Source organism: Schistocerca serialis, chromosome 9 (genome assembly GCF_023864345.2).
Source record: "Schistocerca serialis cubense isolate TAMUIC-IGC-003099 chromosome 9, iqSchSeri2.2, whole genome shotgun sequence".
NCBI lineage: Eukaryota > Metazoa > Arthropoda > Insecta > Orthoptera > Acrididae > Schistocerca > Schistocerca serialis.
In genome coordinates this window covers 18,578,631-18,596,180 of record NC_064646.1, presented here as the reverse complement: position 1 = coordinate 18,596,180, position 17,550 = coordinate 18,578,631, and the positions used below count along the sequence as shown (strand labels likewise).

Genomic DNA, 17,550 nt, shown 5'->3' with positions numbered 1-17,550 from the left:
CCGTATTACTTGCATACTGTTCGAACCTACAGTTAACATTTCTAACGGTTCACCTCTACACTGCTTCATTGACTTCCTTTAATCCGACCTATCGCTGATCCCAACACTAGGGCAGTAGTCAAAAATACATCGCACCAGTGACTATATGCTGTCTCCTTTGCAGATGAACCACACTTTCGCAAAACTCTCCCAATGAACCGAAGTCGACAATTCGTCTTCCCTACCACAATCCTCACATGCTAGTTCCATTCCATATGGCATTTGAACCGTTACGGCCAGATGTTTAAATGACGTGTCAAGCAGCTCAGTACTAATTATGTATTCTAACATTATGGGTTCGTTTTACCCACTCATCTGCATGAACTTACATTTTTACACACTTAGAGCTACCTACATTCATCATATCAGCTAGAAATTTTGTCGAAGTCACCTTGTATCCTCGTACAGTCACTCAACGACGACAGCTTTTCATACACCATAACGTCATCAGCAAACAGCCGCAGACCCCTTACGCTTTCCGTCAGATCGTTTATGTATGTATAGATCAGCAGCAGTCCTGTCACACTTCCCTGGGGCACTGTTGACGATACCTTTGTCTCTGATGAAGACTTGCCGTCCAGAAAAACGTACTGGGTCCTATTACGTAAGAAGTCTTCGAGCCACTCAAGTATCTAGGAACCTATTCCATATGCACATACTTTCATTAACAGTGTACAGTGTGACACCGTGTCAAATACTTTTTGGAGATCTGGAAATGTGTGATCTAACTGTTGCCCTTCATCTACATTTCGCAGTATTTCATGTAAGCAAAGGACAAAAGGACAAGCTGACTTTCGCACGAGCGGTACTTTCTAAAACAACGCTGATTCGTAGCCTGAAACTTTTTGGTCTCAAGAAAATTTATTGTAATCTAACTTGTCCACGAGACTCAGAGGGCCATAGACACCGGGTTCCCAGGTGGATGCCGTGTTTCTTGACTTCTGCAAGGCGTTTGATACAGTTCGCCACAGTCGTTTAATGAACGAAGTAAGAGCATATGGACTATCAGACCAATTGTGTGATTCGATTGAAGATTTCCTAGATAACAGAACGCGGCATGTCATTCTCAATGGAGAGAAGTCTTCCGAAGTAAGAGTCGTTTCAGATGTGGCGCAGGGGAGTGTCGTAGGACCGTTGCTATTCACAATATACATAAATGACCTTGTGGATAACATCGGAAGTTGACTAAGGCTTTTTGCGGATGATGCTGTAGTATATCGAGAGGTTGTAACAATGAAAAATTGTACTGAAATGCAGGAGGATCTGCAACGAATTGACGCATGATGCAGGGAATGGCAAATGAATCTCAATGTAGAAAGAAAGATCCTTTATCATTTAGCTACAATATAGCAGGTCAGAAACTGGAAGCAGTTAATTCCATAAATTACCTGGGAGTGGGCATTAGGAGTGATTTAAAATGGAATGACCATATAAAATTAATCGTCGGTACAGCAGATGCCAGACTGAGATTCATTGGAATATCCTAAGAAAATGCAGTCCGAAAACAAAGGAAGTAGGTTACAGTACACTTGTTCGCCCACTGCTTGACTACTGCTCACCGGTGTGGGATCAGTACCAGATAGGGTTGATAGAAGAGATAGAGAAGATCAAACGGAGAGCAGCGCGCTTCGTTACAGAATCACTTAGTAATCGCGAAAGCGTTACGGAGATGATAGATAAACTCCAGTGGAAGACTCTGCAAGAGAGACGCTCAGTAGATCGGTACGGGCTTTTGTTGAAGTTTCGAGAACATACCTTCACCGAGGAGTCAAGCAGCATATTGCTCCCTCCTACGTATATTTCGCGAAGAGACCATGTGGATAAAATCAGAGAGATTAGAGACACACAGAGGCATACCGACGATCTGTCTTTCCACGAACAATACGAGACTGGAATAGAAGGGAGAACCGATAGAGTTACTCAAGGTACCCTCCGCGCACACCGTCGGGTGTCTTGCGGAGTGTGAGGTGTAAATGTAGATACATCTACATCAACATCTACATCTACATGATTACTCTGCAATTCACACTTAAGTGCCCGGCAGAGGGTTCATCGAACGATTTGCATATTACTTCTCTACCTTTCCACTCTCGAATGGTGCGTGGGAAAAAAGAACACCTAAATCTTTCCGTTCGAGCTCTGATTTCTCTTATTTTATTATGATGATCATTTCTCCCTACGTAGGTGGGTGTCAACAAAATATTTTCGCATTCGGAAGAGAAAGTTGGTGATTGAAATTTCGTTAATAGATCTCGCCGCAAAGAAAACCGCCATTGTTTCAGTGACTGCCACCCCAAGTCGCGTATCATATCAGTGACACTCTCACCCCTATTGCGCGATAACACGAAACGAGTTGCCATTCTTTGCGCTTTTTCGATGTCCTCCACCAATCCTACCCGGTAAGGATCTCACACGGTGCAGCAATATTCCAGCAGAGGACGGGCAAGTGTGATGTAGGCTGTCTCTTTAGTGGGTTTGTCGCATCTTCTAAGTGTTCTGCCAACAAAGCGCAGTCTATGTTTCGCCTTTCCCACAATATCATATGTGTGGTCTTTCCAATCAAAGTTGCTCGTAATTGTAATTGCTAGGTATTTAGCAGATTCAGAAGGATGTAGGTTGTAGTAGGTACTGGGAGATGAAGGAGCTTGCACAGAATAGATTAGCATGGAGAGCTGCATCAAACCAGTCTCAGGATTGAAGACCACAACAACAACAACAGGTATTTAGTCGAATTGACAGCCCTTAGATTTGTGTGATTTATAGTATACCCAAAATTTATTGGATTTCTTTTAGTACCCAGGTGGATGGCCTCGCACTTTTCTTTGTTTAGCGCCAATTGCCACTTCTCGCACTATACCGAAATTCCCTCTAAATCATTTAGGAATTGGAATTGATCGTATGATTATTTTACTAGGCGGTAATTACAGTGTCTCCTGCTAACGATCCAAGGGGGCTGCTCAGATTATCACCTAGATCATTTATGCAAATCAGGAACAGCATAGGGCCTATGACACTACCTTGCGGAACGCTAGATATCACACAAATTATGTTCAGAAATTGTGAGGCAAACTAATGCTCGTCGAATGATTGCAGCAGCAGGATTAAGGAATTACCGTACCATACGTAGACTGCCGCTAACACCACAACGAAATCGGCTGCGTGTGGCGTGCTACTGTAACCGGCAAGCTCGGACTGCTGACAAATGGCGTCGCATTGTGTTTAGCGATAAACCGAGATTCAGCACTACTCCGGATCACCACCGTCGCCGAATATGCATTTGATCTGCGGAGAGGTCACATTTTTTTCCAATATCTTGGAGAGGCAGAGTGATGTCGCTCCTGGGGCCTTGGTGTGACAGCCATCCGATATGAATTCAGGTGACGGTTGGAGAGGGTGTAACGTCGTACTGATATGTGGGCTCATATTGGCAATGTCTTTGTAAATTTGACTCGATTTCGTGAACACTGAAATAATGCAGGTATCCTCATCAGTTTCATTTAGCTTTATAACGCCTCTTCTTCTTGATGATTTCGTTTGATTTGTACTTGGCCTCGGCTGAAACTCGGCGACAGTCGGTAGAGTGTTGAGATCGTTATCAAGTTACGAAGATGACGTTACACAAAATAACAGTGCTGAACCGAAATGTCGACGTGCGTGAGATATTTACTTCACCAAGAACCGTAATTAATCGGTGGCAATCGATGTTTAACTGATTAATGATGAAATATTAATGATAAAACCAATACAGTCACATCCAGAACAAATTCCCTACAAGCTGGTCGTAATTTCAAGTATCTAAGAAATTGTAACAGTGGGCTTGTTATTTGAGTCTAAGATTCTACACAAGCGCCGAGCGCTACAGTCAAATATTATCGCTGCACGTAATTATTACTCGGGAGTTTCATGTCAATAACTTGATAGAATTTTAAATCACAAATGCACGACTTGGCACGAGAGGGTGTTTTATTGCACAATAGCAGTCACTTCCTAACCGAGTCTGGAGAATAAAACTTTCCCAGTTGTTGGGGGGATTTAAATTATATGCTTCGGACCTATCACTGAAGTTCCATAAACCACTGGCTATTATGAATGAAAACTGTCGATCAGTGTTCGTTGCCTAAATCACTGTCTAAGTAATGTTTAGTTCAATTATCTAGTTAAAAGTTCACTTTATTCTAGGAGGTAAAAGTCCTCCGTTCGAATTCTTATGCCGTGATATTTGAAGTCAGAAGATCGTATTACTACGTCATAATAGATCGCAATTATTCAATCTCAAAAACAATCTAAGCGCGCCTACATATACGAGCATTTAAATGTATGACCTGCTTCGGCTAACTCTCGTAATGAATTCATTGAATTATACTTAGTCATTACTCACGATTCCCAAAGACTACTTACACGGAGTATTCTTTGTGATCGTTGGTTCTTCTTTGCGAATGTTAATTTATGCTAATTTTGCGATTTATTATGATTTTGATTTTAATTTTAGTGAAATTTAATGTTTCTTTCGTAGATTGCTAAATTATCAAGTCTTAGATTCCTGATTTAATTGCTGGTTATTGTCCCATTAATAGTGACAAATGGAACTTCGTTCGCTTATTCACTTTTCCGGGAAGTTGGGACTTGGGGGGAAATCTTTGGGGTGGTTGTTGTTGTTGTTGTGGTCTTCAGTCCTGAGACTGGTTTGATGCAGCTCTCCATGCTGCTCTATCCTGTGCAAGCTCCTTCATCTCCCACTACCTACTGCAACCTACATCCTTCTGAATCTGCTTAGTGTATTCATCTCTTGGTCTCCCTCTACGATTTTTACTCTCCACGGTGCCCTCCAATGCTAAATTTGTGATCCCTTGATGCCTCAAAACATGTCCTACCAACCGATCCCTTCTTCTAGTCAAGTTGTGCCACAAACTTCTCTTCTCCCCAATTCTATTCAATACCTCCTCATTAGTTACGTGATCTACCCACCTTATCTTCAGCATTCTTCTGTAGCACCACATTTCGAAAGCTTCTATTCTCTTCTTGTCCAAACTAGTTATCATCCATGTTTCACTTCCATACATGGCTACACTCCATACAAATACTATCAGAAACGACTTCCTGACGCTTAAATCTATACTCGATGTTAACAAATTTCTCTTCTTCAGAAACGCTTTCCTTCCCATTGCCAGTCTACGTTTTATATTCTCTCTACTTCGACCATCATCAGTTATTTTGCTCCCCAAATAGCAAAACTCCTTTACTACTTTAAGTGTCTCACTTCCTAATCTAATTCCCTCAGCATCACCCGACTTAATTCGACTACATTCCATTATCCTCGTTTTGCTTTTGTTGATGTTCATCTTATATCCTTCTTTCAAGACACTGTCCATTCCGTTCAACTGCTGTTCCAAGTCCTTTGCTGTCTCTGACAGAATTACAATGTCATCGGCGAACCTCAAAGTTTTTACTTCTTCTCCATGAATTTTAATACCTACTCCGAATTTTTCTTTTGTTTCCTTCACTGCTTGCTCAATATACAGATTGAATAACATCGGGGAGAGGCTACAACCCTGTCTCACTCCTTTCCCAACCACTGCTTCCCTTTCATGCCCCTCGACTCTTATAACTGCCATCTGGCTTCTGTACAAATTGTAAATAGCCTTTCGCTCCCTGTATTTTACCCCTGCCACCTTCAGAATTTGAAAGAGAGTATTCCAGTTAACATTGTCAAAAGCTTTCTCTAACTCTACAAATGCTAGAAACGTAGGTTTGCCTTTTCTTAATCTTTCTTCTAAGATAAGTCTTAAGGTTAGTATTGCCTCACGTGTTCCAACATTTCTACGAAATCCAAACTGATCTTCCCCGAGGTCCGCTTCTACCAGTTTTTCCATTCGTCTGTAAAGAATTCGCGTTAGTATTTTGCAGCTGTGACTTACTAAACTGATAGTTCGGTAATTTTCACGTCTGTCAACACCTGCTTTCTTTAGGATTGGAATTATTATATTCCTTTTGACGTCTGAGGGTATTTCGCCTGTCTCGTACATCTTCCTCGCCAGATGGTAGAGTTTTGTCATGAATGGCTCTCCCAAGGCCATCAATAGTTCTAATGGAATGTTGTCTACTCCCGGGGCCTTGTTTCGACACAGGTCTTACAGTGCTCTGTCAAACTCTTCACGCAGTATCTTCTCTCCCATTTCGTCTTCATCTACATCCTCTTCCATTTCCATAATATTGTTCTCAAGTACATCGCCCTTGTATAAACCCTCTATATACTCCTACCACCTTTCTGCCTTCCCTTCTTTGCTTAGAACTGGGTTGCCATCTGAGCTCTTGATATTCATACAAGTGGTTCTCTTCTCTCCAAAGGTCTCTTTAATTTTCCTGTAGGCAGTATCTATCTTAACCCTAGTGAGACAAGCCTCTACATCCTTACATTTGTCCTCTAGCCGTCCCTGCTTAGCCATTTTGCACTTCCTGTCGATATCATTTTTGAGACGTATGTATTCCTTTTTGTCTGCGTGATTTACTGTATTTTTATATTTTCTCCTTTCATCAATTAAATTCAATATTTCTTCTGTTACCCAAGGATTTCTATTAGCCCTCGTCTTTTTACCTACTTGATCGTCTGCTGCCTTCACTACTTCATCCCTCAGAGCTGCCCATTCTTCTTCTACTGTATATCTTTCCCCCATTCCTGTCAATTGCTCCCTTATGCTCTCCCTGAAACTCTGTATAACCTCTGGTTCTTTCAGTTTATCCAGGTCCCATCTCCTTAAATTCCCACCTTTTTGCAGTTTCTTCAGTTTAAATCTGCAGTTCATAACCAATAGATTGTGGTCAGAATCCACATCGGCCCCTGGAAATGTCTTACAGTTTAAAACCTGGTTCCTAAATCTCTGTCTTACCATTATATAATCTATCTGATACATTTTAGTATCTCTAGGATTCTTCCAGGTATACAACCTTCTTTTATGATTCTTGAACCAAGTGTTAGCTATGATTAAGTTATGCTCTGTGCAAAATTCTACAAGGCGGCTTCCTCTTTCATTTCTTCCCCCCCCCATCCATATTCACCTACTATGTTTCCTTCTCTCCCTTTTCCTACTCACGAATTCCAGTCACCCATGACTATTAAATTTTCGTGTCCCTTCACTACCTGAATAATTTCTTTTATCTTATCACACATTTCATCTATTTCTTCATCATCTGCAGAGCTTTTGTTGTTGTGGTCTTCAGTCCTGAGACTGGTTTGATGCAGCTCTCCATGCTACTCTATCCTGTGCAAGCTTTTTCATTTCCCAGTACCTACTGCAACCTACATCCTTCTGAATCTGCTTAGTGTATTCATCTCTTGGTCTCCCTCTACGATTTTTACCCTCCACGCTGCCCTCCAATACTAAATTGGTGATCCCTTGATGCCTCAGAACATGTCCTACCAACCGATCCCTTCTTCTGGTCAAGTTGTGCCACAAACTTCTCTTCTCCCCAATCCTATTCAATACTTCCTCATTAGTTACGTGATCTACCCATCTAATCTTCAGCATTCTTCTGTAGCACCACATTTCGAAAGCTTCTATTCTCTTCTTGTCCAAACTATTTATCGTCCATGTTTCACTTCCATACATGGCTACACTCCATACGTATACTTTCAGAAATGACTTCCTGACACTTAAATCAATACTGGATATTAACAAATTTCTCTTCTTCAGAAACGCTTTCCTTGCCATTGCCAGCCTACATTTTATATCCTCTCTACTTCGACCATCATCAGTTATTTTGCTCCCCAAATAGCAAAACTCCTTTACTACTTTAAGTGCCTCATTTCCTAATCTAATTCCCTCAGCATCACCCGACTTAATTAGACTACATTCCATTATCCTTGTTTTGCTTTTGTTGATGTTCATCTTATATCCTCCTTTCAAGACACTGTCCATTCCATTCAACTGCTCTTCCAAGTCCTTTGCTGTCTCTGACAGAATTACAATGTCATCGGCGAACCTCAAAGTTTTTATTTCTTCTCCATGAATTTTAATACCTACTCCGAATTTTTCTTTTGTTTCCTTTACTGCTTGCTCAATATACAGATTGAACAACATCGGGGAGAGGCTACAACCCTGTCTTACTCCCTTCCCAACCACTGCTTCCCTTTCATGTCCCTCGACTCTTATAACTGCCATCTGGTTTCTGTACAAATTGTAAATAGCCTTTCGCTCCCTGTATTTTACCCCTGCCACCTTTAGAATTTGAAAGAGAGTATTCCAGTCAACATTGTCAAAAGCTTTCTCTAAGTCTACAAATGCTAGAAACGTAGGTTTGCCTTTCCTTAATCTTTCTTCTAAGATAAGTCGTAAGGTCTGCAGAGCTAGTTGGCATATAAACTTGTACTACTGTAGTAGGCATGGGCTTTGTGTCTATCTTGGCCACAATAATGCGTTCACTATGCTGTTTGAAGTAGATAACCCGCACTCCTATTTTTTTTATTCATTATTAAACCTTTATTAAATCTTTGGGGTAATGGGGGCTGATTCTTGATTTTTATTTCTCGTCCGAGGAAGTGGCATTACAGCTTCTCCCTTCTCTTTGGGAGCTTAATTTCTTTGTGAGGCGCTGTGGAATGTATACCCACTACAAGATCCATCTTGCTTCAACGAGGACGTTTCACGCCAACAGGAGGATCACGGCCGCCGCCTGCAGGCGGAAGCCCTTTCGGCGCAGGAGGGAGGCCGAGCACGTCGGCCCCCGGCGCAGGGGTGGGGGCGGGTTCTGGTACGGCCCCCGGCGGCGGCGCCGACCTGTTCGGCGGCAACGACGACTTGTTCGGCGACTTCGGCACAGGAGGCGGTGCGGGCGGCGGCAGCGCGGGGGCGGGATCTGTGCTCGGCGGCGCCGGGGGTGGAGCGACCAGGCCCCCGGGCGGAGGCGGCGGATTCGGCGGCGACGAGGACCTCTTCGGAGCAGGTCAGAGTCTTCTCTGTCTGCAGGCGACATAGCGTCAACTTAGTACTCTCACTTCATGAGCCCCTCGTTGCAATCTGCTGGTTACTGTTGATGGAACACTTCGCATCTGGGAAAAGCATGTGACTGAAGTGTATTCAGAGCTACGCTGTTTCTCTGTAGGTGGAAGATTCACCCACGAACTGAAAATTTGTAGCTGAGACTATGACTAATAAATCAGTTACTGTGAATACAGTTTCTTTTTAATTCCATCCCAAAAAAGGAAGTGCAGAACAATATATCAATTGGTTCCAAAACGTTTGTGAGCAGTGTCGTAAAACTGAGGAAACAGAGAAAAACATAAAAATACTTATGTAATGACGATTCCAAAACAGCTGCCAAATTAGATCGTTTCATTTGTAACTATAGGCCTATTTCGTAAAACAGACATCGTTCTATTATCTGTAAGTAAATGGTATATAATTTTTATACAATGCTTTTAACATTAACTGGAAAACATTATTATAAAATTTGTTGCACTCATAGATGGGTTTGACGTCAGACAGTATCGTGATTCTGTCGCTGTCTCTTTAATAGCACTCCATTAGTATTCTCGGAGAAATAACGCTTTGTTATACTAGATGTGATCTGTTATCTTTTTTTAGAACAATAATTATGTGACATATTATCTGACAGATAAATTTTACACTTATCAGATGAGTAGAAACTTCAGTAACAGATACCGAAAAACACAGTAGATCTACTATTTTCTACCACTTTAAACCGAGCATCATACAGCAAATAATTCAGAACAAGCTACCCCGATTCTACATGTATCATCCAAATGGCAGCTAATGAACATTTTGGAAGAGACAGAATTTTCTTTACATACTCACAACTACCCACTAAAAATACTATAGAGCAAATCTACTGAAAACACAAAAAATATCGAAAACTTTACTGAAATTATCGATCAAGAAAAGGATAGACACACAAAATGTTACGAATCAACCAGGGATTAGAGATGGACTTTATATCCACAAGTTTTGTGATTCTGTCACTATCTCCCTGTTTTAATTACTCTCAACTGGTATTCTTCGACTAGTAACGGTTTGTTATACAAAAAGTGACTTGTTATCAGATATAATTTTTAGATTTTGTTCCTTTTCATTAGAGTAACAAGTATTTGACATTATTTGAGAGATTTACCAGCCATTTTGATAGCTACAATCAGTTTTGTTTATAATCCTCTAATTTCGATCATCTTTGCTATGGGTATCGTTCGCGATCTTCTGTAATCTCTGGTTGTTTTGTAATATTTTTTGTGTCTATCCTTTTCTTTATCGATAAATTCAACAAAGTTTTCCTTATATTTTTTGTGTTTTCAATAAATTTGCTGATTAAGTATTTTTAGTGTGTATGTAAGTAAATTTTCATCTCTTCCAAAATTTTCGTTAGTTGTCCTTTGGATGTTACGTGTAGAATGTGGATAGCTTATTGTAAATTATCTGCTGTGTGTTGCTGTGTTTTTTGTGGTAGAAAAAAAGTAGATCTAATTACTTTTTCGGCAGCTAATGCTGAAGTTTCTACCCATTTAATATATCTGGGGTTTATGTGTTAGATAAGGTGTCACATAATCATTGTTCTAAAGGAAAGATAACAAACCAAATGTAATATAACCAAGCATAATTTCTCCAAGAATACTAATGGATTACAATTAAAGAGAAAGCAACACAATCACAATAATGCATGACGTCAGACCCATCTGATGTGTGAAACAAATTTTATAATAATAATTTCTAATTAACATTTATCCATAATTTTAGAAGTATTCTACCAAAATTATATATCATTTACTTGCAGAAAACCTCACGATGGCTATTTGCCGCAATATGTCTACAGTAAAGAATAAAACGATGACTTGGCAGCGTTTTTGAATCGTAATTACAAAAAGTCCTTAAGCAGCGGGCCCAAAAGACTATTAATAAAAATGCTTTTCACTTTATTTTTGTCTTCTTGAAAATTTTATTATTATATGAACATGGGCCCTATCTGTGACTAAGTAGAAGGCTGTTTACTTGCCGTATGGATTTTGCTTCTTTTATTTTTCCATATTTTCCTTTGGCTGCAATATATTTTTTACATGTTACGTGCATGACATATGTACTTTAAAATAAATGTTTTTTTTTGTTATTTAAGGCAGTTAATTTGATTGGTGAACCAGTATACAATATCACATTTTTCTTCTACTTAGCTTCCTGATCAGAAGCAACCATGCACTTCAGATTCATAGTTTCCGTTAATATTGCAGTGCGTATTTTCATATATGTACCGATTCCACATAATAGTATCGCACGCCTCATTTATTAAAATAGTTCACGAGTTCATGGCTGCAATATTTGTATTCAGGAAAATCTCACCTAGAACAGTACTACAACTGCATTCGAAAACCAGTGATCATTCCACGCTCGGCAATAAATTCTCTGTCATTGACTTGCACTCAGTATACCGGTATCTCTTCTGCAGAGTTCAAGACGGCGGTGTTGGAAGTTACATAGCTGCTATATTATCTGTACCGTACATGAGAAGGTATGTTAGTAGTTCAGTCACAGTTCCCAACAAAAGGAGGAGGCTACTATTGTTACGTACATCGGAGTGCTTTCCTGTGATGTCAAATCTGTTACAGCTGATTGTTTGGTTAGAAACTTTGAATTTATCACGACGGTATTTGTATTCTGAAGTTCCATTTGTATTCTGCATCTACGTTTATATTTATACTTCTCAAACAAATGTTTCGTAGTGTAGAAAAAGATTATCACACATACTCTAGTGCAATCATTTTTCTCCTTACTGTTTAATTTGTAGATGGCACATGGGAAGAGTTATTGTCGGTAACAACGCTATTCTACCACATTTTGTCTAAATTTTCTCTCACGATCATTAACCAAAGTACAGGATGCAAATAGTAGTATGTTTTCCGTGGATAGTTTTTCTTGTATACCTACACTGCCGTCGGACATTTACTTCTAGATAAAGTCGAGGCTGATTCCATCGAGTGACTACTAATCATATAGTCAAGCAATATTAGTCTCTTCATCTATTTATGATTATTTAATTCATTTTTGTTGAGGGTCAGCTCACAGGTTTCATCATGAAACGCTGATCAGCTGCTAGGTCCTTCATGCACGTCGTTCTGTCTGGAAGCGAGACGGAAACTACTTCCACTTACTTTGAACGCACAAGTAATACGTTGTATTTGTTACGAAGCCTTCTGTAGAGATATGTCACGGGCACGTATTTCGTTTACAAGACGACGATGCGAGACCTATGTCTTTCAGGAAATCCAGAATCACGTCATGGCATATTTTCTGCCCCTTAGCTCTAGTGAAGGAACTGAGCAGACTAATTTTATTTTATTTTATTTATTGATTTACTTAACCCGGCAAGTTTAGGGCCGTCACGCCCTCTCTTACATCTAACCAGGCATTCTACTTATTTTGCTTTCATATGTTTTAGTAGGTATGGTAAACTGCATCTAGTAAACTAATGTAATGTACTACCCGTTAAGCCACTTCGATAATGGTACTAGTTCTAGTGAGGATTTGTGAAGCTATCGGGCTCTATGATATAACCCACGTTAATTGCATCTGTCATTTACAGGTGTAACCAACTCCCAATCAGACTTTCTTAAATAATAGCCTTGAGTGTAGCATAAACCGTCAACTGAAGTTAAGGAATTGGGGGAACAAGTTGCAGAGTGTAAAGGATATATTGTAATTACTTCTTTTTCTATAAAATTACGTCTTTTGCAACACAGTGAAATTGATTGTATTTATTCACAATAGGACTCATTAATTGGCGTTTTATGTAGGTTAAATGCAACCATTACCTGCTTGAATTTGATATGATTTACAACATTTTAAGGACTATAAGACTCTACGGACTGTAAGCCTCACCTTAATTTTTAAGTAAATTTAAAAAAATTACATTTTTCTAATTTTTATTATTATATTGTAAAACCAGACTAAAAAAATTCGTAGTTTATAAAACCTAGATGATCTTTAAAAGCTCTGATAACCGTCATCTGAACTTTCTTCTTTTTCATTTTCTTCCTTTTTTCTTCTTCCTTTTCATCGTCATCGTTGTCCTCTTCATATATAAGAGCGTTATTTATGCCACACTTTTTGAAAGATTTAACAATAACGTCTTCTCTCACTCTAGACTACGACTGTTTAATCCACTGACACACTTGTTTGATTGTACGTCCTCTATCACACAAACTTTAAATGGTTTATTTATCGAGACGTTAAGGGGTTGCAACTACGAAGACCTCTCAGAATATCAACATCCCGTATTTCCATGCCTCAGTTTCACTTTCACAGAATTTTCCAAGCGACTACTAAACTAATCTAGCACAAGAAGAGAACTATTCTTCTACAAAGCAGCATTCATTCTCTGCCACACACTGTTAATCCACAATTTCATACCATCAAACCGCTTTCATGTACGTGAACAACAACTGGCGATATTTCAGAAGGTTTTGGCATTGTTTTTCAATTCAAAACGATCGTTGGATAAAGTTTAGTACCATCAGCACAACATGAAAGAACGACAGTACAGTGCATTCTTTTGGGCCCACTTGTTTTCATAGTTGCAGTTTTGCCTCCTATCAGGGCAACAGTTCTATTACTTGTCCCATCAAATGTCAGAGGAGTTTCGTCCATATTCGCTATTTGGCTTAGTTTCGCGTTGGTTTTCTTCCGATGTTGAATAATAAATGGGTGGAAAGATAATATTTTCTCTTCGTACTTTCGTAGTATTTTCTGAGATATTTTGGTTTTGATTCGCATGCTAAGTCCATGACGTTACATAAACCTGTAGCACCCACCAACTCCACATTTAAAGACAGTTACATTCCACTGCAGAACTAGCTTACGAGCATGTATTTAAATAATTTTTTGTATTAGTTCCAATGCCATTTTGACGATGCACATGAATCCATTACAATTGCTTATATTCTAGTTTTGGCCATTCTGCATTCAGTCCTTTATTTGCACATTTAATCTTTCCCACTTTTTTCAGTTCCTTTCTACTAGCCCGACAATGGTGAATGACTTTTTCTGTTGGTGGAGGGCCGAAATGTCACTCAGTTGCTCCGTTTCCATATGCTATTACTTTCAGTTTACAGTCCACGTCATAGGAATACCTTATATTTTTTTCCATTGCGAAACTAGCTACTACCAAAAATATTGTATTGTTACCAATTACTCAAATAACTTTCAGTTCAAGTTCACTAGCACCGTCGACTGCAGTGACTCATCATGGGCTAGACAGTGTTCTTCGTTTGTGACGGCGGGGTGGGAGGGAGACAGTATTAGCAAGCTTGTGAATCCCCGCAACTCATGTTCGTGGAATCGGTGCCCTGCCGCTGCCAGTTGAATCTAATGTTGCCGTATAGAAATAGGTTTCCCACGGCATCGTGTTATAGGCAATAAAATACTGTGTAGTACCATTAACTAGTTTTGGAGTCCCTGCAGGCTTTTCATCAGATGGAAGTATCACGGAAACGTTACGGTATTCTCAGATTACGTGCAACTAGACGCTAGCGTCGCTGTGATAGCACTGTCTCTTGGTATTAAATTAATTCCGATAACGTGCTGTTCTTTTCAGCAAATGTCTGTTTACTTTGAAACCAACTGCAGCTAAATACTGTGTGTGTGTGTAACATATGAACTATCGGAATTAACATGTCATGTATAACAGGGGGCAGAGCAATCTCCCCTATACTAGCGCCAGGCAACACTTGGGGATGTTCACCTAATGCCTACATGTGATGATGCACTGGCTCGAAGGCTAGTTAATGGTACAATAAATCGTATCAAATTCATAAATCGAATGGTTGCATATCATACCTACATCAAGTGCCAAAGAAATCACAATCGCAGTTCGTCAACCGCTACGAATTTAAGGAACTTACTAATACCTTAACTTTGTACAGCAACGTAACGAACGCGTTTCAATTGGACATGCAGATTTAAAAACAATAAAATTCCATTATATTATTGAGAATATTCGTGAAAGATTTTAAACTGTGTATTAGACTACAAATCGACTTATAACGTCGCTTTTCAAGCTCAACCCTTTCACGAAGTTCGCTATCCAGGCACATCTCATAGTCCGCCCTCACAGCGTAACTTCCGCCAGTATATCTTTTTAACTTACCAGATTTTACAAATACCCTCTTGCATTCGCTATTGCTCGACCATTACTGGATGCCGTAATCAAATATCCTAGCCACATACTAGGGGCTCTATAGAGTGAAAAGTGCGATGTAATCTGCTAACCTCAAAGTAACACTCTTATTGTTACTTATTAAAGATTTTGAAACACATGGGACGCGTCAGTACATCTCATAATCAGGCAGCGAACTGCGTTTTGAGATTTTTTTGCTCTAGTCATGACTTTCCACCTGCACCAGGTGCGTAACAGAAATGATTCTGATTAATCATAACTACTCATATTCATGAGTAAAGTCTTAAAAGACGTTACGGGAGAAGTTAGAGTATCTAGCACTTGAGTGCAACTAGTACGAATACATACCAAAACTTCTGTAGCAAGAATCTCGTTTCCTCCTGACAGTATGCAGTAATTTCACCTGGGCATGTCATTGCTTTGTACTGCCGAGCTTGGGAATTGAATCGCACAAATCGAGTTACATGTTACTAGCTATTGTTGCTCTCACGTAAGTGATAAATAGAATTGATTGGCTGTAATACTATAGCCGACTCGTTCAGTAGTTTTCTTAATAAATATTTACAAACGGTCAGTCATAATTCGGTATCCGGACCCAGCGGACGTCTTATGTGCGTTATTCTAAGATTGTATAAAAATGAAGCATACTTATAAATTTATGCAACAGCTGGCATCAGGGTTACTATTCAGAACCAACTGAAGTTTTCTGAATATTTACAGGGAGGAATCCTATTTGACTGGAGCTCACCAGTGATCGGTTTACTTCTTGTTGAGTTGAGCCTTATGGCCGTGGTGGGTGAGAAGTGTGGCACTGTACTCTGTCCATACATACCCCATTTAAACCGATATACTGATAATATGCGTAGCAGCTACGGATCTAGGAAGACACAGGTGTTATTGACGTAGCTTGGAACTGACCGAAAACTGTTCTCTTTGGGAGGACTTCGTAATAATTCTTTATCTGGTGATATCTTTTCTGAGCCTCGGGATTCTCATGAACTCGTTGCCGTGAAGGGTGCATGTTTTATGGCTCTTGCAACTACAATACCAGCTTCATTATATCTCATCTTTAGAGCCTCACAAACACCTGATGGTGAGTTTAAATTGATCGGAATTAGTAGAGTGCGAGAGAAATTGGTAGCTGACAAATTTTTTGTTTTTTGTTTGTTTCTTTGTTTTGCACATAATTAGGTGTAAGTACAATATGTATATTTTATATTATTACAAAACAAAAGTTGCATGTTACAAGTAATAAAATTATTTGATAGCGTAACTTCTGCGCTTTTATATAACCAAATCAATTACTTTTGATGAAAATGCAATTTACATGCTCAAACATAAATCTATATATTTACTGTTGTTGTTTTGTACTCAGTACAACATTCTTCCTTCTGATCAAAGACAAGAGTTTCTTGTTATTGATGATACGTGAAGAACTGTTTATAAATAACGGAAAAATGTTTTATATAATGTCGACGAAGTAGTGGAGCTATGTTTGATATGTTTTTGTTTTGTGGTGTTTTTTATAATTGTAACTTCTTTTGAGAGAATTGCTTTTTCTAGCTCATTTTGAAAACTATGTATTTTTTTTTACATCAACATTTCTCTGTTTCATGTTACAAATAAACAATTTTCGAATAAAATCTGAATTAAATACCGACAATTCCCATTTTGCCATAAATAGTTTATTTTTAAGTAAGAGACAGGAAGGCAACTATGTTAAACAAAAATGATCTCTAGGTTACCTGGACCTTTGTTTATCCTCACTCAGGTTCTAGACGGTTCAAAGCTACCGGTTTTTATGGAAACTTACACCCATGCTCATAAATTAAAGATAATGCTGATACATGGTGAAACAACCCTCTGGTGGGCGGTTTGCGGGTTTAAATCACCTAGGCGTATGACCATGAGGTGCATTTTACCTGCGGTCGTCGCACGGTGGCCCTGGCAGCAGTCCACATACGCAGAGGTGTGTTGGTGCATGACAGAGTACGGTACAGCTAGTAAGTGTGCAGACGTTTTCAGACGTTCTAATGGTGACTGTGTGCCGAAAATGGCTCAAAGAACACATATTGATGAACACAAAGTGTGATCTCAAGATTATGGCAACGATTCCAGCAGACAGGAAACGTGTCCAGGCGCTGCAGTACGGGACGTCCAGAGTGTACAACAGCATAAGAAGACCGATATCTCACCATCAGTGCCCGCAGACTGCCACGGAGTACTGCAGGTAGCCTTGCTCGGGACCTTATCGCAGCCACTGGGACAGTTCTCTCCAGACACATGTCTACAGACGAATGAACATACATGATTTATTCACCCGGAGACCTCCAAGGTGCATTCCAC

General features: G+C 39.7%; 1 protein-coding gene across 1 annotated transcript in view; it reads left to right on the top strand.

Annotated features, from left to right (window-relative positions):
- Positions 1-9,203, top strand: part of LOC126418761 (collagen alpha-2(V) chain-like) — a 124,718-nt gene extending 115,515 nt beyond the window's left edge. Inside the window, exon 8 of the mRNA XM_050085686.1 lies at positions 8,689-9,203. Within this exon, the coding sequence (XP_049941643.1) occupies positions 8,689-9,008 (320 nt within the window). The 3' untranslated portion in view covers positions 9,009-9,203. The remainder of the gene's footprint in view (positions 1-8,688) is intronic.
- The last annotated feature ends 8,347 nt before the right edge of the window (positions 9,204-17,550 follow it).